Source organism: Cinclus cinclus, chromosome 11 (assembly GCF_963662255.1).
Source record: "Cinclus cinclus chromosome 11, bCinCin1.1, whole genome shotgun sequence".
Classification (NCBI taxonomy): domain Eukaryota; kingdom Metazoa; phylum Chordata; class Aves; order Passeriformes; family Cinclidae; genus Cinclus; species Cinclus cinclus.
Window position 1 is genome coordinate 18,998,402 of NC_085056.1, and position 21,521 is coordinate 19,019,922.

The following is a 21,521-nucleotide window of genomic DNA, read 5'->3' on the forward strand; positions in this document are numbered from 1 at the left end:
GCAGCCATGCCCAGGGGCCCTGGCTGGGGTAAGGATCTTGCTGCGTTTGGTGCTACAGGAGATGAAGGTGCAAGCCCTGCTCTGATGAGCTGCCCATCACTCAGCTACTCCTGAGGTGATATCCTGTCCCTTCCTCCAGGAAAGGCTGAGCATTTTCATTTCCCGCCTGCCTCCTGCTCTTGCACACCCTGATATTTTTGCAGTTCTGAAATCGCTGTGACTTTTACAGTTGTGGATATAAGACAAGGCCCTCTGTAGCCAACTTCTGCATTGCAGTGACCAGCAAAGAGAAGTGTCCTGGGTGGGGACCAGTGGCTGCTATAGAGGAGAAAAGGATCCAGAACCCCACCAGACTGCATTGAGAGGAGAAGGAAGGCTGGAGAGAGACTGCAGGGCTGCAAGGGGCTCTGCTGGGGCTGTGGGCTGCCTGCCCTCCTCCTGCCACAGCCCCCTCGGGCTGGGCACCCTCCTGGGAAGGCAGGGAGAGGACACCCAAAGGCTCCTGCACGTTTGTAATGCACAGTCTCTTTATGTTGTCATGTGCAAAACAAAGTTTTTAGAGCCATTCTGTTTGAGGATTTATGGGCAAAGTTCCTCCTGTCTTACTTACTGAAATGGATGAATGGCTCTAGATGCAACTTTCAACAACTAATGACAGCAATGTTAGCCAGAGGCAAAAACCTAGCATGAAGAAGTTCAGCCTAAATGATCAAATTTGGCAAAGTTTTAAGACAGTGAAAGAGAAAATCTTAAAAGGGGAAGTTTTGGATGACCTTAATGCAATGTTCTGCAGCCTGTGGTGTCTGTAATAAGTAATTTCCAGAGCATCTGAGCGTCTTCCAGTAGTGCATTAAACAACGTCACTAACATCTGTCACGAGGTTCATTTTCCCTCTCATCTCCTCCCTCGAGGGAAATTCTCTCATTTCTTAACCTCTACTGGACCCCACTCAGTAATGTTCATTACCTCAAGAGAAAAAGGGAAAGCCTATCAAAAAGAGGGAAAAAAAAAAAGAAAAGAAAAGAGATAGATAATAGATCTAAGATTCAGGCTGCTTTGGTGACATTTTTAAAGTGTTTCTTGCCAAGTAAAACAGTATTTTTAAAAAAAAACTTCTTTACCTGATATTTAAACATAGAAAAGGAAAGACAAATTAAAATTATTTTTCCTTCACCCATGATTATGCAGCAATTTATCAACAAAATGAAACACAAACATCTGACTGGGATTATTTATTATACAGTAAGGCATTTATTTTTTGTTCACTTCACCAGGAACAGTGTCTCTGTTATGGCTAGTTAGCCATCTGTGTCCAAAGAGCTTTCAGGAAAGGATTAAACTGCCATTTGTTTTATTTCCTTTCATGAAATAACTCTCCTAACAGGGCTGGGGCAAAACTTGGGTATTGCTGGACTTGTTACTTTAAGGTGGCATTTAAAGGAGTAACTGGATCTTCCCTAGAGCAAAGCAATGTGAAGTTTGGGGGGTTGTTTTTGTTCTTTTTGCTCCTCAAACGTGTAGTATCCTACTGGAAATGGCACAGATCAGACAATGTCTTAGGCAAAATTATCCATGGATTTATATTTTTAAATCTGATTCATTCACTTCATTCGATTAGCCAATAAGGGTTTAAGCAGTGAGAGAATGTGCAGCTAATCAGGGCTGGAAGCAGGAGGCTGACAGAAATAACCCAGGGATGCAGAAGTATTCCATATCCTCCAGGTGCAGGGGATTCCCAGCCATCCATTCCCAGCCCCACAGAAGGCAGCACTGTGGCATCCCTTGCCCACCTACAACCTCACAAGTGGGGCAAAAAACTTCTGACGCTTCTTCCCTGCAAAGAAAGAGCAAAATAAGCCACCTGCCGTGGAGACTGTGCCCTCAGGAAGAGCAAACGTGGGGAAATGATTTGCCAGAAGGATGTACCCTGTGACTCTTGCAGGAGTGTCCTGGGGCAGCCTCACAGCACTCACCAGCAGCACCAGCACAGCTCACTCATCACCTGTGTCCACAAATCAAAAGTGCTTTTCCAAGCAAGGGGCAGATTTGGAAAGTTTGATGCCAGCAGCTCCTCACGCCACACTTTCACCAAGTGATTTTTGGAAGCCCTCCGTAGCCAAAGCTCTCAGGTGCTCGCTGTGCTTAAGTGCAAGTTGTGCTCTGTGCAAACGTGACCTGCACAGGAGCTCGTGGCCACAGTGCAAACGGAACAGACCCCTGGAGCAGCTGGACCTCGAGGGGACACTTTAGCCAAGGAGGGCTCTTCCGAGAGCCAAACATTTTAAAGGGCTGGAAAACAGGTTTTCTCAAGGTCTTGGCTTCAGGGACCACACAGGACACTGCTGTGAATTCCACCTCTGATTGAGTAGCAGAGCTGATTTGTCATGAGTGAGTGGTAGTTAAAGAACCAGGTATCCCCTCTGAGCCACTGACTGGAGCCCTGGAGACTGCTCCAGCTGGATCTGGTCTGGCACAGCAAAATGCAGTATTGCAGGAGAAATAAAATACTGACATCTATAGGATGTTCAATATTTCTAGCAGCTACAATAGGAACAAACACATAAAATAATATCCATTCTTCATTAAACTTTTCTGCATTCGATCACATCAAGAGCCATTTCAGCTTTTCTGCCCATCATTGCTCAGGTGCTACTCACTGCAGCCCCAAAATCACTGTGTCCTGCCTGGACTGGCCTGCAGGACATACCCAGTGTAATGGTGGGGGTGTTTTGTACTACCTAATTAGTGGTTTGTTTGAAGGGGGGTTTTTTTGTTTTTACTTAGAGCTAGGATTAAAAAATATATGAAGGAAATTGATTTTTTTTTGTGTTTGGGCTTGGATGTTTATTAAAAGTATACAACACTTAAGTGTTAATATAACTGTTTAGCAACACTTCTAGCCACCAGCTCGAAGTGGGTAAAATGGAGAGAGATTTAGTTAACTACAAGGTTTTTTAAAGATAAACAGTTTAATAGAGAACTAACACTTGTATTATTTATACTTTTAATTTAGTAACTAAATTTTTATGACTTTAGTGTGGTACTAACTGTTTAACTAGAAACTACTACTTGAAACTATGAAGAAGGGGGAAGATGAGTACTGAAAGAGATAATACTTAATTTTTTTTATTTTGTTTTATTACTATATTATAAAAACCTTAAATTTAAAACCTTTCACTATGTGAAAGCACACACTTTTATTTAACTACGCACTTGTGATTTGAACTTTTTTACTTAAATTTGGAAGCCTTTTTTAAGGCCTTAGGTCAAAAGCAACGAGGGGCTCAGCCAGGTCTCTGCTGCCTCGGTGGCACTGTGAGCAAGGGAACATCGACCTCCCAGTCAGGGAATCCATGGAAGGACGGCGAGGCTGGTGCAAGCCCAGCCAGGTACACACAGGTACAGCCCGTTGTCACCTGGGTGTCACCAGTGCCCCCAGTGGGACAGCACTGCACCCCCTGCCACATCTCCTGAAGCTGCTCTGCTTTCCAGTCCTTGCTGTGTTTGAAATATCCCGGTCACGAGTTGTGGGGCTGCCAATCCACAGAGCTGGGATCCCACTCCCTAACCAGCAGGAGCATCCAATTGTCCTGATCAATTCCCAGACAAACAAAAGCCAAGAGAGAGGAAGGACACCTGCAGCAGGCAGCATTTCCTTAGCAGCAATACAATTATAATGCAGTTAGACTGTATCTGTTTACATCCCCAATTAGAAATAATCTTTTTCTTATCCCTCTGCCTTAACTTCCCTAGCATTCCACTACCATGGTGTCAGCAGAGAATCCTGCTGCACTGTAATGGAGCTGCAGTAAAGAACTGCAGGCCTGGTAGAGACTGAAATTCTCAGTTATACAGAAAAAACCAGAAAATTTCATTTTCTGCTTTAGACCAAAAATGCCTCTTATTGGAAAGGATTGAGGTTTCCCACTGTTCAAGAGGAAGACCTGGGAAGATGAAGTAGCTAAAATAATTTCCTTTTTAATGGCTATTTTGCAGCCTTTTCCCTTTCACCTTTGAGAAAAGCTTCATGCTTTACCTGTTCACAGAAGTCTAAAATAGGCAAGGTTGTTTGGTTTCATTAGTGATACCATACAATTCCTAGGATTCCTGCTACAACATTTACTCAGGGGAGCTGAGAGAAGATGCAATTACTTCCTGAGAAGCAGCAAGATTACCACAAGCAGGGACAACGTCAGAATTCGGTTTCTTTGCTGACTTACACAGTGTCCCTTTTGTCTGCTTCTCCCCCATCCCTCTGCTACTGGGAATGTGCTAAAACACACCTGTGGGAGGTTTGGGCTTTTAAATCTGTGCCTTAAATATCCCAACGATTCCCTAACTTGCAGAAAGTTTATTCCTATCAGGTCCTTAATCTCAGTTTTCCTGGGAAAATCTCTGCAAGTATCTTCCTATCTTCCACTAGAGAACATGCCTGAGCTAAAGAGATTCCCCCCCCCACCCTGTGAAAACTGAATGTTCTCCAAAAGATTAAGATTTTTAGATTTAAAATTCTTCTGTTTAGGCTGAAATTACAAGCTAATAACAACAATCATGTCATTAAGTCTGGATGAAAGGTTTTGATCATGGGGAAAGTACATTCCAACACAGTTCAAATGAAAAATCTCAAAGGTTTGAGCCCCTCCCTCTCACACTCCACCTCCTCTCCCCCTCCCTGTGCTTCTGCAGAAACACAGTAAAGAAAGAGCTGAAGAAAGCAAGGAAGAGTAAAGAATTTTCTCTCCAGAATGCAAGCAAAACAATTACAAGATTTAATTATAACAAGATACTTATTTTCTGCACAAAATACATCTTGGTTTCTTTTCCAACAGGCTCCACCTCACAGTAAAGGTGTAACACACGAAAGCAAGTAATATTTTAGGAATTTCCACAATTTTTATGGATTGCATGGATGAGAAATGCATTTGTGCACTTTGAACTGCCAGTAACAATTTTATTGTGGGATAGACTTTGAATAACTCCTTTGCAAGAAGCATGGTTATATATTCATTAGAAATGGAAAATCATTCTGGAAGACCCAAGCTTCTAAATGAATGGTATTTCAAGAAATAAGGTGGCCTAAATTCAACATACTGATTGTCCAATTCATCTTCCTCTCAGCTGAAATATATCGTTGCTCTCTAAGTGCAGTTCCCAGCCATGCCATCCTCTTCATCTTAATTCTAAATGCTCTGCACTTACTGAATTATTTGTGGCGCACTGCACAATCCTCACCCTTAACTGCACAAATATTTTATTTTTGGAACAACACAGCTCAGCAACAGGTTTCATTTTTCTTTTCCTGACATAATGTCTATTAAGCTCTGTGAGCAGGGAGAGAACCTGAGTTGCCCCTCCATGGCCAACAGCTCCCTGCTAATCACAAGTCAGCCCCAGAGCCCCATGAGCAGAGCAATGATTAAACTGTGCCTCAACAAAGCAACTTTGTGCAGAGCCCCGCCGTGCTCCCGGCACAAACGTCTCCCTCCTGTTATGATTGGTATTCCCCAGATGTTTGACTTCGAGCTCAGCCTTGGCAGCCAAGTCTCTGGGCTGCAATTCAAGTCCCAAGCTTGAGCAGCTCCAGTGTTTATTCTCATAATTTACACTTTGTGATGGCTTATGGACAGTTATGTGCTTGGTTTTACAGCCACCACTTCAAACCAAGGAGTCAGTGGTAGATGCTTCCCATTTCCACCACTGGCAGGAGGCCCTGCATCATCAATCTCTCAAAGCAAACAAGCCAACATAAAAGGATGATTTGCTTCAGAAACAATTTTAAAAAAGCCTAAAATCTTACTTACTAGGAAGTCTTCTTCACAGTACACCTTGCCATTGACATTGTAGAATGCTTTTCCTCGTAGTCTTCTCCCTGTTAAAGCACAGGATCATCAGAATTTTGTTTTTCATCCCGAAAGCCACTTGTTCAGGATGCAAAGTGAAAAGCACACCCCCTGTACCTGTCTGTGGGGTCTGTTCCTGGCCCCTCTCTTCCCTGAAGGATCCATCCAGAGCCAGGGCTAAGGGTCAAGCTCCTGGCTCTGTCTGGTCCTGCCAAATCAGGTACCAAACCCTGCCTTAGGTACCAACTAAATGCTACCTTTAAGTGAAGGTTATGGAACTCAGTTCATAACAGTTCCTGAAAAACGTGCAATCTAAGTTCCAAACTGATGTGGGAGAAAAGAGTCCTTTGCAAACTGAGACCATTTTCTTGGCAGGTAAAATCTCAGCAGGCTCACATCCACTGCAATAAACAGAAGCATCTGTCTCCAAAGGACTACACAAAGGATACTGCAGATGGATGCTCCTGCCACCCTCAAAAATATTAATCATCAATGCCACAGCAGTTCCCTGTGACACTAAAGCAGTACAAGCCACACATGACAGAAGGAAGGGCAGTAAAATCACACAGAAAACAGATTTTGTATTCCCGTTTTGACATTTGCCATTTCATTAGCCAATGTGGAACTCAACTGACAAAGCCTGTGACAGTCATTAACTGAGGGCTTCCTTCACAGTGAAGAAATGCACAGCAGGCTCCAGAGAGCCCCAACAGAAAGAATTCAAACCAGGAACTCGAGACCCACCAAGCCCAGCAGTTTGTAGATACAGCAGATCAGAGCTGTCTTACACCAGAGCTGCTCTGTTGCAAGCAGTGCTGCTTCACCAGTGTAAAACCAGAGAGGGAGAAGGGAAACCACGCTCATCCCAACTCACCTCATTCCTGCTCTGCCAGAGTCCTGCTGGCCAAAGCTCCCAGGCACGTGGGAGCTCTCAGCAGCCCTTGGCAGCCCCAGATGGACAGGGCTGCCTTGGGCCGTGCCAGCAGTGACACAGGGCAAGGGAGAGGGCAAGAGGTATTCACAGGTCAACAGGTCCCAGGTGACTGCTGGAGCTTGTCTCCATGGAACCAGCCTGGATGTCTCCTCCAGCTCCACCAGAACACCAGTGATCTCCACAGAGGGTTTGATGCTTAGGGCTGGTGAGCTGAGCCAGCTGGCCAGCATGGATGGGCAGGAGTGCTCTCCACAGTTTCCATAAACAACGTTGAGGAAAATATGATTAATTTTCAGTGTTTGAAAGCGCCTTTTACACGTTGCCACTGTGATCTGATCCTGGGAAACAGTGTGTGGCACAAAGGAGTTGGGATCTGGGCTGATGCTTCTGGGAAATCACATGCTGCATGCGGTTGTCTGGTGGTTTTACTGTCGTGGCTGAGAGAAATGCTTCTTTTGTGTGCACATTCTTGGGCTGTCGATCTCACGGGCTGTTGTCTCCATACTGCTGGTAGATGGGGTCAGCTCTTGTTTGTCTCTCCAGCTGCCCGGTGGCTCTGGTGGGGACCAGGACCCTGGTGACACGGGCAATGTGCTCATCCTCTCTGAGAGACTTAGGTAAAACTGGGCCATCCCCTAAACAAGGCACAGGGCCGGGACAGCAATCGGGGGACCTTGGGGCATCTCCCAACTGATGCAGGAGCAACCACATCTAGATCTTCCCTCTTGCTTGTCAAAGTTGTTGTTAAACCTCTGCAGGGAAAGGTAAGGTACATGGAACGAAAGGAAAAAAGGGAAGATGCCAGAATGGCTTTGTAAAAATGGAAAAAAGAGGCCAGAATGGCTTTGGAAAAAAAGGAAGAAAGGCCAGAATGGCTTTGTAAAGGACATGCTGTCTCTGTCAGATCCAGCCTTGGCACACAACTTGTCTTTAGCTGGTGGACATCAAAATTTCCACCCAGAACAGGCACCTGCCTTGGATGTGCTGATGCAGCAGTTCCCCCCAGAGTTGGGTGTTTTGCTGCAGGGGAAGGAGTGCTGGCCATCACCTCAGCTTAAACCCACTGTGGTGAGAAAGCAGCAGAGGTGATGAGGGACAAATCCCAGTGCCCGCTGCTGGAAGGGTCTCTGCAGGAGAGCCAGTGCAGGGAGGCACCAGCATCTCCTGAGGCACTGCAGAAGGGGCAGGAGGACCCCAACATCCTACTCTGTACCCCTACCTGCCAGTGCTGAAGTTGATAGGAACAGCCCAAATTCTGCTCTGGTTCTTTCCTTAGCACAGAATCCCTGGCAGGAGCCAGTGGGGTCAGCGCTTTCCCAGAATGGGATGGACTGGGAAGCTCTGGTCCAAACCTACAAGGCAAAGCCAATGTTGTGGAGTGTCTCTCTGACACAGCAGGTCTCAGCTGCATTTGGCAGCTGCCTGCCCTGTACCCAGCCCCATTGTGAGTGTGGCCATCAGCCCTGCACTGCTGGGATCCCTGCACTGTGCTGGGATCCCTGCTCCCAGCCTGCCCCAAGAGCCCCCAGCTGCTCAGAACACAGAGCTGCTCTCCCTGCCCTACACCTGCCACCTCTGTAGCATTCTGCACTCCCAGCACAACACCTTTCAAAACTGAGGGAAAATACCATTTCCCCCATTTTTCTGCTGAAAAAAAAAAGACACCTATTAGGGAACTGACTTGTCTAAACCCATAAAGCAGGCAAGCAGCTTGCTCACATGATAATGACTATTACTAGCAATGATTAATAAGAGTGACAGGCCTTTTACCTTAGAATAATTTAATTCAGGGACTATACAAAAATTATCTCATAAACAAGAAACAGCAAGTTATCACTCAAACAACTATGGATACCTACATTGGCTTCTACATCCTGCATTTTAGAAACGAGGGTAGAAGTGTACATTCCACTGCCCTCCGGAAGGGTTGACTAAATGACAGCACTGACCATGGTCAAACACCACCCTGAGAGTGCCTGGGCATCATGTGCAAACTGCAATCAAGAGGGAATGTTGGCAATTGCAGCCAGGGAGACGGGAATCTCGAGGAGAGGCAGTGCTGCTGCTCCCAGCACAGGGGAACAGGGTGGGTGAAACACCTTTATGTCGGGATGCCTGCCCCAAGTTCCAGGTGCTGGACAAAGAGGTTTCACCTCTCAAAGTCCTGGAGCAACTCGGGGACCTGCACAGCACCAGGTTCTGTGTAGCTGTAATCTGTTACTGCCAATTAGGCAGAAATTATGAGTTAAAGCCCCCCTGACGTTCCTTTAGGCAACTAAGCCAAGCACCTGGCCAGCCAGGAAAGGTAACACCACCCTGCCCACTGGTGTACAGGCCCTGCTGCTTGGCTTTCCTTTGAATGGCGGCTTCTAGCCAAGCCTGGTTACTATCTGCTTTCATAATATTGAAACAAAAAAAAAAAAAAAAAGCCAAGAGCTTCTGACAAAACTTGATGCAACTTGCTGGCGGCTCATTACAATAACAATGAGCAGCCTAGCGCAGAGTTCACGAGTGTGGGTTTCACAAACGCTGCACTCGGTTCGTGCTGCTGCTGGATTCCCACCTTGCACGCCTGCCCTGTCAGACCGGTCTGCAGCAGCAGCAGCAGCGGGGAAGCGGCTCCGCAGAGCGGGGAGAGAACGGGCAGGACCCGGCCCGGGGCAGGAGCCACCCGGCTGTGCAGCTTCTCCCCCCAGTGCTCTTCAGCCTTGCTCGCCCATAGAAAACCCATGTGCAGTCCTTTGCATTGCCTGGATAACCAAGTAACTTCCATTTCCTGAGCACCAGGCTAAGGGAGTTTCAGCACCTGGGGTGGGAGGCAGAGACCTCGCAACACTCCGGCAAACAGTGCAAACATTCACGAGATAATCTAGCAGATAATAAAATGAAAGCCAGAAATTACTCTATCCCAAGAACCGACCACAACTGGTGATTGCAACCAACAAACACCCAAAAGAATGCAGGTTTGTGGAACTCTTAACAAAAAAAATTAAAGCAGAACCATCTCTACGTTTTTAACAGTGGTTTGGACACTTAACCAGTTCATAAATCTCTGTTATTTAAATGTGTCTATCAAGCACTTTCTGCACAATTTTTATCTCCTACATATGACAAAGTAAAAGGAAGGAATGGGAGAGCTGTTCCTTTATCGAAGGATTCAACTCAAAGTCAGCTTGCCAAAGGAAAACCCCCAGCTGACACAGACTGTCCACAAGTATTCTCCCCAGTCTCCGCAACACTTCGTTGGGTGGTGAAAACACACCAGCCAGGAAGCCAAGACGGAGCAAAACTTTTCTCCAATGCCGTTTCAAACGCTGCTCCAGGCTCCCATGGAACAAAATAGGAATGAGCTCAGGTTTTGCAGTCTTGGGACATGGCCCAGAAGAGCACTGGAAGTGTCCTGCCCCCTCCCCTCCAGCCTGGAAAGCACCTTCGAGCCCTCCCTGCTGCTGCTGGCCGTATTTGCCTGTGGGGAGGTCAGTTTATCAATCACAGCCTACAGAGGAACATCTCCTGTCTCACACAGGATGGATGCAACCGGACCAGGGGCTGATACCCCCTCGTGCTGTAAGACAGGAGATAGGAGTGTCTCACGTCTCAGCAGGGTTATTAGACCTAATTACTGTTTGCAGCTTGCTTTGAAGTTGAAAAGTGCCAAGCATTATTATAATATTTTAAGTACTTTGATGATCGAAAACACACAACCCTTTGGTAAACATGATTTAGTAGCACTGTAGAGTAAGCAAGTTCATGTGAGAAGCCTGCATTGTCTCCATGCCTGACGCTACTCGAACACAAACAGCTCCCCTCTGACATCATGGGAATGCTGCAGCCCCAGATAATGCCTGGTGCATCCCAGAGATTACCAGCATGCTGAAAAACCCACAGCAGAGCACCCCCTCACCATCAGGATCCCTCTCGTGGTATTTTCAGCAGAGATTTGCCTCTTTTAACTTCATGTGGGAAAGTCTGTTAGAAGGGACAAAGAGCGAAGTGACTAATAATGTCCTGTTATTGCCAATGTCACAGCTGTGTGGAACAAGGATGCTATTTTAGCCACAAAATGTAATTAAACCTTCCCATATAGAGTGCAACCCAAGAGTCTAGTTGTAGGTATGACTGCTAAAGATAGGAAATTCATTAAAGTGGAGCTAATTAACAGTCTGAACAGCCCAAGTCAACACGGTGGAGTATCTCTTCAGTGGCTGCCATTCCTGTTGGCTGTGCAGCACAGAGAAGGTGCAGGCAGTGAGGGGTGCAGGCAGTGGCCAAGCCACAGGCACTGCAGGACCAGGCAGGGTTGCTGTCCCTGCCCTGCACAGCACCAGGGCCCTGCCAGAGCCCCCAGCATGGCCATGCCCTGCTCCTGCTGGGAAAGGGGCACCCGGGAGCTCCTGACGTGTCTCACAGCAAGACAGATCCACAGCATCCTTCTTTAACAGCTGTCTCTGGAGGGGAGTGGCGGGGGGAATCTCACATCGCTTCTCTCCTTGAGATTCTTCCTCCTTCCTATTTAATGAACTGTCAGTGCTAAGGCTGATGGGGACATGCAGTGAGGACCTCTGCTCTGGAAGCTCTGGTACATGACTTGCCCAGCCTCCTGAGCACGGCAGCCTGAGCTCTTCATGCCTGGCTGACCAAAGAACTGTGCCTGTTTTAGTTAGCAATATTAAACATGGACCTAATTGCTTGTTAACTGCTTCAGATGCCATCTCTGCAGTGACTGATGTGACACCAGCACCAGCTCTCCTCTCATCCCAGCACCTTAAGTGACATCTCCCAAAGCCTTCAGACTACAGTTATGTGTAAATAAACACACACACACAGACACAGAGGATGAATACACAACATTTACTCAAATACTTCCCAGCCACTGTAACAGTGAAGGAAAATCCCCATTTATTGCCCTAAAGCCCTGTACAAGTGGAATGAGACACAAGCTGAGCAAATGCTTCTGCCTGCCCAGTGCCCACCTTGCCACGCTCCCCATCACTACTCAGCGAAATGTAGACTTTTACCTCGTTTGTGTTTTGCAAAATGCCCTGGCTCTTGGTCTGGGGCTGCTTGGATTCTGAGCTGGTCTATGGTGCACCCATGGGCTGCCCACACTCCCAAAGACTCTTTTCCATGTCTGGCACAGCTGCAGCTTCTCTTGGCTGCAAGCAGTGACTATCCTCACCTGTGTGACACCACCTGATGACTGAGGAACTCAAAAGCTGAAGGGCAAGTGAAACCTTCAGAACCCAAACCAGTTCTCCACAAATCTCTAGGTCGGACAGCCACTATTTCTGAACAGTGCAAGCTAAATTTTAAGTCACCAGATGAGTCCAGGAGCTGAAACTTCAAGAGAAATACCAAGTTTTACAAACACAATAAATAACTGAAAACATTAAGCAATAACAAGCCATCCCTGCTACCTCCTCTGCCCAGACACCTCTGGCTAAAACTGAAGCAGAATTTCTCCCAGGAGAGTTGTTTCCTTTGAAGCAGTAGAGGAGGTTTGCCTGCCTAGGAATTGAAGATGTGCCAAAAGAAAACAAAAGCTTCTAATACTTTTTTCTTTATTCGTTACCATTCTTTCTTTACTCACATGTGAGTTTGGGCCTGCAGTTCCTCATCCCTCCCTCTGGCTTACACTGCCTCTCTGCACAGAGGTTTTCTTTCCACAAGGTTTCTGCCACTCCACCCATTGCGAGCAGGGCAAAGCGAGGCTGCTTTACCCTCTCAATAACTGTTAATTAAATTTTTCTCCTCGGTCCCCTACAGTGGACTCTCACAAAGCCACGAAGCACAAGCTCTCCGTGCAGGGGTCCCGTGATGAAGCTGCCACCACAGTCAGGGTGCCAGGAGGGGACTGAGCTTCCATCCCCCCACTGCCACAGCCCCTTCCCCTCCTCATAATGCTCGGGCTTTGTGAAAGAAGGGGTGAATTTCTAGGGTTTTCAGGGGTTTTAAGATAGGGGAAGGAAAAAAAAAATCAATGCCAAATTCCTTTGAATAGAAGATAGTGCATGTTGGCAGAAGCCACTTTTCACAGACTCCAGCCGTTTGAAATCTGAAACACTAAAAAGTGGCTACTGTGGATGTGCTGTATTCTTCTTTTCAAAGCAATCTGGCACACAGTTTTGCTCCCCTGTTCCAGGACCCAATCCTGCATTCCTTTCACGATCAGACTCCCATTGACTTTAAGGAATGCAGGATTGGATCCTAAATGTGTGCTTTACTCACACAATAGCTCCTCATGGTTAGCATCTATTGAGAAAGGCACACTTTAAAAACCATTTGGAATTGCAGGCTCATCCACCAGGCCAGAATGCCTGTAAAGATCTCCCATTATTTCAGGAAAAATGCTCAGTGTCTGGACTGCACACACACACACACACACACACGTTTTCCTGGTTTCAAGCTGCAGGCACAGCTTAGCTTGAGATGCATCAAAATATTTTGAGCACTGACCTGATAGCTCCTAAAGAAACCACGTGTAGTTTTAGGTTTTAAAAAAAAGCAAAACTCCGGGGAAAGGAAAAAAAAAAAAGCCACCAAAGCAAACATATAAGCAGCTGAATCTTAAGGTCGGTTTTTCAGTGAACTTTTGTAAAAGCCTCCAAAAGACCTGCACTGGCTAAGACAAAACAGAGGCTTGCACTGCTATTTTTGAGGATGCTGTATATTGAGTTACGAGGCTATTACGATGCAAATCTCAAATGTACAAGCTTTTTACTCGGCCATAAACACAAAACAGTATACATTGTCCTTTCAGAAGAAAAGGTTTGCTGCTAAAATAGCAGAAGCCCTACGTAAATAACCAACATTCTTTCTGCCTGAGGTCACTGACTTGGCCTATTCAATTCCAGGCTAGTCTGGGATTTGACAATCTAAGCAGGGGAGAGGCCCTTTCCTTTTTTTCAAAAGAATGCTGGGATTTTATTTGAAATTTAAACTCTTGCAAACAAAAGGTGGCATCGTATGTTGGAGGCCTATGAAGGTGGAGTACAGGATGTGTATTGTTTTCTCCCTTTACATAGGTTCTTTCAGGAAAGAGTATTCAGTCTGTGAACAGATTCTAATAAAATATCATCAGATAGGCAGACATAGCAAGATATGAACAAACACTTTAAAGAGACTAGGAGGCTAAATTTCAAGAAATATTGATGTGGAAAAAGCATAAAATTGTTTAAAATAATAATTTAAATCATAATTTAAAATAAACTATTTTCAAATTAATAATTGGAAACCATTATCTGGTTTAAGTTCCTACACCAATTCATATTTGTACACCAAAACCGAGCTTTTCAGTGTGAATTAACCGTGGCTACAAAGTCAGCATTCATTCTCACTCTCCATCTCGTGCCTCTGCCCTGGGGAGGCAGATGACAGTTAACTGTTTTTCCTCCCAATTACCATTGCCCAGCTCTTACTTGGACTCTGACAAAAGCACACTCTTGTATAACACAATTATCATCTCCCTTCTGGGCTGTTATCCAGGCTCTGCAATGCCCTGTGCCACCTCAGCCCGGGGAGCAGCCCCTGCCACGCCTGCATCTCTCACAGTCTGCTGAGTTTGCAGCTCCTGGGGATGGAGGGAGGGAGGGATGGAGGGAGGGAAGGATGGAGGGAGGGAAGGATGGAGGGGGGGAAGGATGGAGGGATGGAGGCAGGACTGAACGAGCTGCAGATCTACCCCAGGTACCACCCTCAGCAGAAAAAGGCTGTCTGAGCAGTGCACTCACTGACGTGCTACAATCCAGACGAAAACACAGCACTCTATCATTCTGACATGTTTGTAGCCCAAGGTAAACTCGAGACTCTCCTCTCGCAGTTTACCTTAACCTGCCATGATGTCGAAGGGAAAAACTTCATTATTGTCCCTGGGGTTTTGCCCCGTGCCAGCCATGGCACAGAAGGAAACACCTCTGTGCCCAGTAGGTGCTCCTTTGCTCCATCCAGCCCCCTGCATCCCTGAATCCTGCATCCCTGCAGTGCAGACCTCAGCAGGACTCAGCCCACCACAGCCCCAGTGGGTGCTGAGGACACAGAGGGCACATTTCTGCCCCAACCTCACTGCATGACTGCAGCTGTCAGCCTCCAGCAGGATTATGTAGATAGATAGCTAATATCTTTTGTTACCTTGGTGGAAAACCCCACCTTTCTTGGCAGGGTATCCATAATCTCCGTGCCATGTTTACTCTGCCGTGGAATTCTCTCTTCCTTTCTGTCTCCTCCTACTCTTCGGTCAGGTTATTTAACTGAAAGGTTGCTTAAAGCTGCAGGGACAAGAAGCTCTCTGACCTCTGGCACTCTGGCAAGGCTTTCCTGTGCAGACTGTATTATAAACTTAGCAGATACTTTCAAGCTTCCATATAATTTGCTGAAGTTTAAATTGGCAGATGTTTCCTTTCTCTCCCACTTACATATTTATTCTATCCCATACCACCCATCAATTTCAGGGTTAACACATAAATTATTTCCACAGAAGATCTTATGCTGAAAAAGAGTTTGCAAAAACAAAAGCCAAGTATATATTTAAAAACAGAAATACAATTGCCTGCATTGATCTAACAGCTACTTTAGGTCTATATATTAACATATATCTTAAAGTACATTACTTAACTAGCCAGCAAGTGGCAACACAAGAAAATGTAAAAAAAAATATTCAGTCGTACCTCAATTTAATGTTTTTCCCCAAGGGCTGGGTTTACAAATGCAAAGAACCCCAAACCATGAGAGGCCTCCCCACCACTCGACAAGCTGGGAGGGCAGGGGGTATAGCTCTTCCCCCAAGGTAGCTTCCACTGTGGGAAGCTGTCACCATTCCATCACGGCCTCTTGTTTGTTATCAGCAAAGAATTCCAATTTTCCAGCTGCTGCCTGTGAGCCAGGACTTAAAAGAGTACTTGTCTTATCACACTATCCCAGGGTCCAAGTGCCAGCCCATTCTGTGGCAGAGTAAATCCATCCCCAAAGTGCAGCTCAGTCCAGCCCAAGCCTGCCAGGCAGGACACAGCCTCCCAGCAGCCGGGCTGGCCCCTGCCCGTGCTCATTCAGCCTCCAGCAAGAACCACCACAATGGCAGCAACAAGGATCCACCTATCCTGGCGTCCTGTCTCCAGATCTGGCCAAGAGTGGGAGTTCATTGGGAAGAAGCATTACAAACAGGGCTCACACAGCTGCAGTGTTCCCAGGAATAACCTCTCAGCTTCCAGCAGCCAGCATTTAAAGCCTTCCTGCACCACAGGTTGCATCATAACTATTATGTTTAATAGCCTCACTGGACCAATTCCTCTCTAATTTGTCTAATTTCTCCATGAGATCATTTATATTTTTGGCCTCCACGCTGTCCCTATGGCAGAGTCCCACAATTTCACTGTGCATTGTATGAAATGTTCCCTTTTTTTCTTTTGAACCTCTGCTCATCTCAAGCTTCTGTTGCATCCTAGAGAACACAGCAGCCTCTGCAGTCATCACTACCAGACTAAAGAGCTCTGTAAGTCAAAGTCTGAAACTTCAGCTGCACCTGGATATGAATGGGATGCACATATCCAGTACAACTGGTATTTTTATCTAGCAGCACTCAGAGACTCTGCTCAGGTCTTCTTTGTACAACACAGGCGTGGGCAAACACACATGGAAGAGTCCCTGAATCAAAGTTCACACTGTGTGATCTCCCTGAGGGAGACAGGACCAACCTCCCTAGTTCTGCACTGCCCCAAGTTCCTGAGCAGCCTTTGTGAGGGGTGATCTGCTGAGAAACACAACAGGAGGCAATTCCTATGGGAATACCTCCAAAAGAAGATGCTACTGTATTCCAGTAAGGCTAAAGGAAGAAAAGAAGGAAGAAGAAAAAAACAGATGTTTGATCCTCAGTGTCATGTGACATTCAGAGCAGGGCAAGAACCCACTGGGAGCTCCACCTGACAACCAGCAAATGCTGGGTAAGGTCGTTGGACTGAAGTTACTGCAGACCCCTCACCAGGGTCAGCTTGCTACCAGGTTCTTTCCTCCAAGTCATTATTCTCCACTGAAGTTCAGCCTCAACTAAAAGTCCCAGCTTAGCCAGGCTCTGAAGCAGATGAAGAGAAATCTGAACAAGAGGTGGAAGAGCAGGAAGACTGCTGAATGTCATCTTCACATGAATGAGCTGCAGCATCCCCTCTCCTAACATACAAACAAGCATGTTGAACAAAAGGAGTGGACACAGCCCTGTCCTGTGACAACATGCAGGAGAGCCTCAAGGGAGATGAGCAATTTCCCTAAACTCTCCTGCTGTTGTCTCACAAAAACAAGAATGGATTTGCAAAGTTCCTGCTTCCTTGCAGAAGCACCCTGTGAGTCAGCACCCAGTGTGAGCAGCATCAAAGGGCACTGCTTCTGAACTTCCACACACCAGCAGGGCACATCCACAAAGTGCTCAGCAGCCAACACCAAGGGCACCCCATGTTGGTGGGGTGGAAATCAAGCTCACCGTGCACAATTCTCCTTCCCTTGAGATAAATCTTTGCAATAAAGTAAGATTCTTAGGATTCACAGTGCCTAGAAATGACATCTTGAGCAACAGCTGTAACCCTTTTCTTCATGGGACAATGGAAGAATGTGTCAGGGAGTGGTCGTTGAGTCCAGAAGCATGAAGGAAACTTAGAGATGACAGAACACAGTGAAAACAAAAGTTCAGAATGACAAAGTATTAAAGCATCTGCTAGTTCTGAAGCACATTCTTTGGGTTTAGATTATTTAGCTGTAACTTTGAAAGACCTGTAGAGAGAACAACTCCCCTGTTGCCCACACTGGTGAACAATTACACTGATGTTAATAATGTTATTTCAGATTTATCCTGGGTAACTTGGAACGAAACCTCGCTAGGACCTTAGATATGTGTTTTAGACAATATTTCAGTATTCTCTGCTGTAAACAAAACAAAACTGAAAACCATAGTTGTACTTAATTACTGCTATGGACTGGGGTTTGCTCAGCCAATTTGAAATCTAATCAAAGATCAGCCCTCCTTGGGCTGCCCTTGATATTTTGTGCTGGACTGACCACAGCTTCCTGCAACAGGTCACATACTAAACCCACAAGTAGCTCCCAAGCCAGAGGGCTGAATAGGTACAGCTCCTGACAGTACACTCACTTCTTTTGGCACTCAGGTACAATAAGGATATTGTTGCTTTAATGCTTAGCTTTCCTTTTAAGAAGCATGTGAGGTTTCAGCCAATTCTCCACAACGATTAGTTCAGGATGAAAGTACTTAACTCAGGATTCAGCTGGAAAGAGCCCAAGTAGATGCAATCAATTTTCTGCTAAATCCACTTCCTTCCTCTCTTCTCTACCCAGCATGACACATCAGCTCTCCACTACAGCCACTGGTGACTAAGACACTGCAAACCTCTGCCTTCAGCCATGCTTCCATCAAAGCTGGTTACTCCTTCTGACTCCCCCTAGTTTTTGGGTTTTGCATATCCTGTTCACTTGTCCAACATTTGGGCTATGGGGAAAAGGCTCTAGAAGCAAATACGAAAAAGCTGCTATACAAGCAAACCACAAACATCAAATGCATTGGCTCCTGTGACCCCGAAGTCAATCACTCACAACTGCCCAGGATCAGCTGCTGATAAAGGACTTTCTCTCCCCTTTGTGCAAATTTTGAACCCTCCTCGAGGTTTCAGTGTGCAGGTACTATATGATCTGCCAGCTTCTGTGCTGCCCTCTCTGTATGTAAACAAAATTATCTTCACCATCATCACCCAAAGCCCAGGGGACTTCAGAGAAAGCAGCCACCAGCCCCTCTCCCTGAACGAGCCTCATGCAGCAGGGCCCAGAACAGCCCATAGTAACAACAGGGATGGTTTGCTACTTGAATCTAAACAGGGTAGTAAAAAATAACATCCGTTCAAAAAACAGGGCTTAGAAAACATGGTCTCTAGCTCTCACCTACATACTTTCTTAAGAGATTAAGTAGATGATTTCCAGCCTTATTTTCCCAAGTGCACACATTCTGCTTTGTTAAACAACTCACGGAATCAGCAGAACAAGCCCTGGTGGCTGTGTGTTCTTTAGGCTTTCTTCCCCTAGTCCAAACTTTTGATTGTGCTCCCCTACCAGTAAAAAATGCTTGCACATGCACTTGAATACATGTACATTTATATATTTATAAATTATATACATCCACTTGTGAAGTATTTTCTTCTTGTACCCCAAAGGATCATCCTGAACACTTTTCTGGGGAGTCTGCACCCCACTTTGGAGACTGCTTCTCTAGAGACCACTGCACTGTTAATACTGATTCAGCAAATTGTTTCCATGGGCCTGAATTTACACTGCCGTGGTTCCTAAGATCAGTAATCCACTGACTCACTCAATAAAGTTATTTGCATTACTTCCAGGAAAGATTTTGCAGGCAGTGCAGTTGGAAGAGTGACAGCGCAGAGTACCCAGACAGCCAGGAGAGTTGTGTGACTGAGGTTCTGTGACTATATCTAATTTAATGTCAGGACATAACACACTTGTGTTTTAGAGCACACTGACAGACAGCTGCTGAGATGCAACAGTGAATAATCAAAAACGACTGCTAAAAGACTGCTTTAAAATATGCACTAAATCAGACACTTTGCACAGGTACAGCTAGAAGAGCTGGAAGGAGTTGGTGGCTGTGTGCTGGCACAATCATCACACCAGCAGAGCCAGCCCTGCTGGCTGGAGTCAGAGCCACTGCTGATGCTACTTCTTACAGCAGTTACTTCAGAAGTGTCTCTCCTCCAGTTCCTTGCCTGGCTCGACATTCACTTTTACTACCACTACTCCAAATACAGTTCAAGTTCACAGGAGTTTGGTAAACACATGGATAATGCTGGAAGGTTTTAGGTAAGAAAAAATCAGCTGGGGGCTTGTGGAGGGGAGGATAAAGCACCAAGCGTACTGGGACATCCAGAGCAGGGAGCACTGCTGGTAGCCCTTCCCCAGCTGCAGTGCCTGCCTGGCCCAGTCTGGGCTGCAGGAGCTGGAGCAGAGGGAGCAGCAGGGGATGGCAGGGCTGGAGCAGCAGGGAAAGGCAGGGCTGGAGCAAAGGCAGCAGCAGAGGATGGCAGGGCAGGAGCAGAAGGGAATGGCAGGGCTGCAGCAGAAGGGGATGGCTGGGCTAGAGCAGTAGGGGATGGCAGGGCATTGCTGAAGCTGAGCCTCTGCCAAGAAGCAGTAACAGCATGTAAGGAGGTGCACTGTGGAAGGGAAGGAACCTGTGGAGACAGTAAGAGCAGGACAGTGCACAAAGCAGTGAGTGACCCTGTCACCAAGCACCCAGCACTGCCGTGCCCCTGGCACCCCAAGGCATGAATGGGCAGAGGAGAGGGAGGGTCCCTATCGGATCCTCCAGGCCTGCCTCCAACACCACAGGGCAGAAAGCACCCCCAGAAATGGGGGATTTTGGGAATGGTTCTACAGCGCCCCAGTAACCTCAAAAGCAATGGAGTTTACCTTGGGGTTGTTAAACCCCATTGCAGAGGCCATGACGATTAAAAAGCCTACCGGGCACCCTCCTGGCCCAAAGTGCCTCTCCCAAACTGCAGCAGGTGACCAGAGCACTTGAAAAAACACTGGGCAGAAGATGCTTTGAGAGGATGAGCAGCACTTCCTGCCCCACAGGCTACCAGGCCTCTGCAGTCATGTCACACACAAACACAAAAACACACCGAAGCTACGTCTTCATCCATCACTTGGCTCTGCGGGACACGGGACAGACTGAAATGCTCTTTGCCACGTCAGTGTAAAGGGTGGGTGATTCATGGCCCTGGAACAGCCATTCTGTGGGTGAAGTGCTGAAGACCCTGAGCACCCACCACCCCAAAACAATGGTAGGAGGTTACTCTGGCCCATGACCACAGGACACAACCTGTTCTCAAGTCACCAGTGTCCATGAGAAATGGAGTGAGAGGCCCACGTGTCCAGCAAACACTCAACACCATTCTCAGAGGAACCTTAACACCATTCCCTCCTCATTCCCTGCATGCCCTAAGCCTGCAGGGATGTTTGGGACAGGCGAGGAACACGAACTACACCTGAAGTTATTACACTCCTTGTCTCTCCACTGCTCGAAAAAAACAATCCTCATTAATTTGAAGCCATGACAGTGGATCAGCAAGAGGGGGCTGTTTAGGGGACAGCCCAGCACTGACTTCCAGCCCAGCACCAGCAGCACAGCACAGGATCTCTGCTCCATCAGACACCAGTCCTGGGAACTGCCAGAGGGAACCACTCATCCCTATGAAGGGAGGAGCACTGGACATGGATGGACTGGACACTGACCACTGGCAAGGCCACGCTGGGGTCTGCTTCAGGTTTCCTTTCAGAGAGCATTTACTGTACCTAAATCAGGACTGTGGGATCTGCAAGTGTGACAGTTGTCTTTTTTTTTTTTTTTTTACTTGTGTCAGTTTGGTGCAGGGCACCCACTGATAAAAGGAGTTTCACAACAAAACCATAAACAATTCCTTACTCTTTCTGGCACTGGTGCTCAAAATCAAAGCCATATTGCAAAATTACATGGTTTTTTTATATACCTACAAGGAAGAGACTCACCTGGGGCAAACCACAGGATTACTCTCAGTGTGATGGGAGCAAGCTCCTGCTGCCCAGCTCACAGCTCACACTGCCCTCCATGAACTCAAGACTACCCCAACACTAACTGAAAGTGGATTTGGCCATGAGTGATGATAAATCTAGAAAGTCCCAGAAGTTTTGGTCGAAGTCAGGATTTTCAG

The 21,521-nt window shown here is 46.6% G+C and overlaps 1 protein-coding gene across 1 annotated transcript in view; it reads right to left on the minus strand.

Moving 5' to 3' along the window:
• The window catches only part of WTIP (WT1 interacting protein), an 81,630-nt gene that overhangs the window by 15,805 nt on the left and 44,304 nt on the right, over positions 1-21,521 (minus strand). The window contains exon 3 of the mRNA XM_062499966.1: positions 5,802-5,869. Coding sequence (XP_062355950.1) covers positions 5,802-5,869 — 68 coding nt within the window. The remainder of the gene's footprint in view (positions 1-5,801; positions 5,870-21,521) is intronic.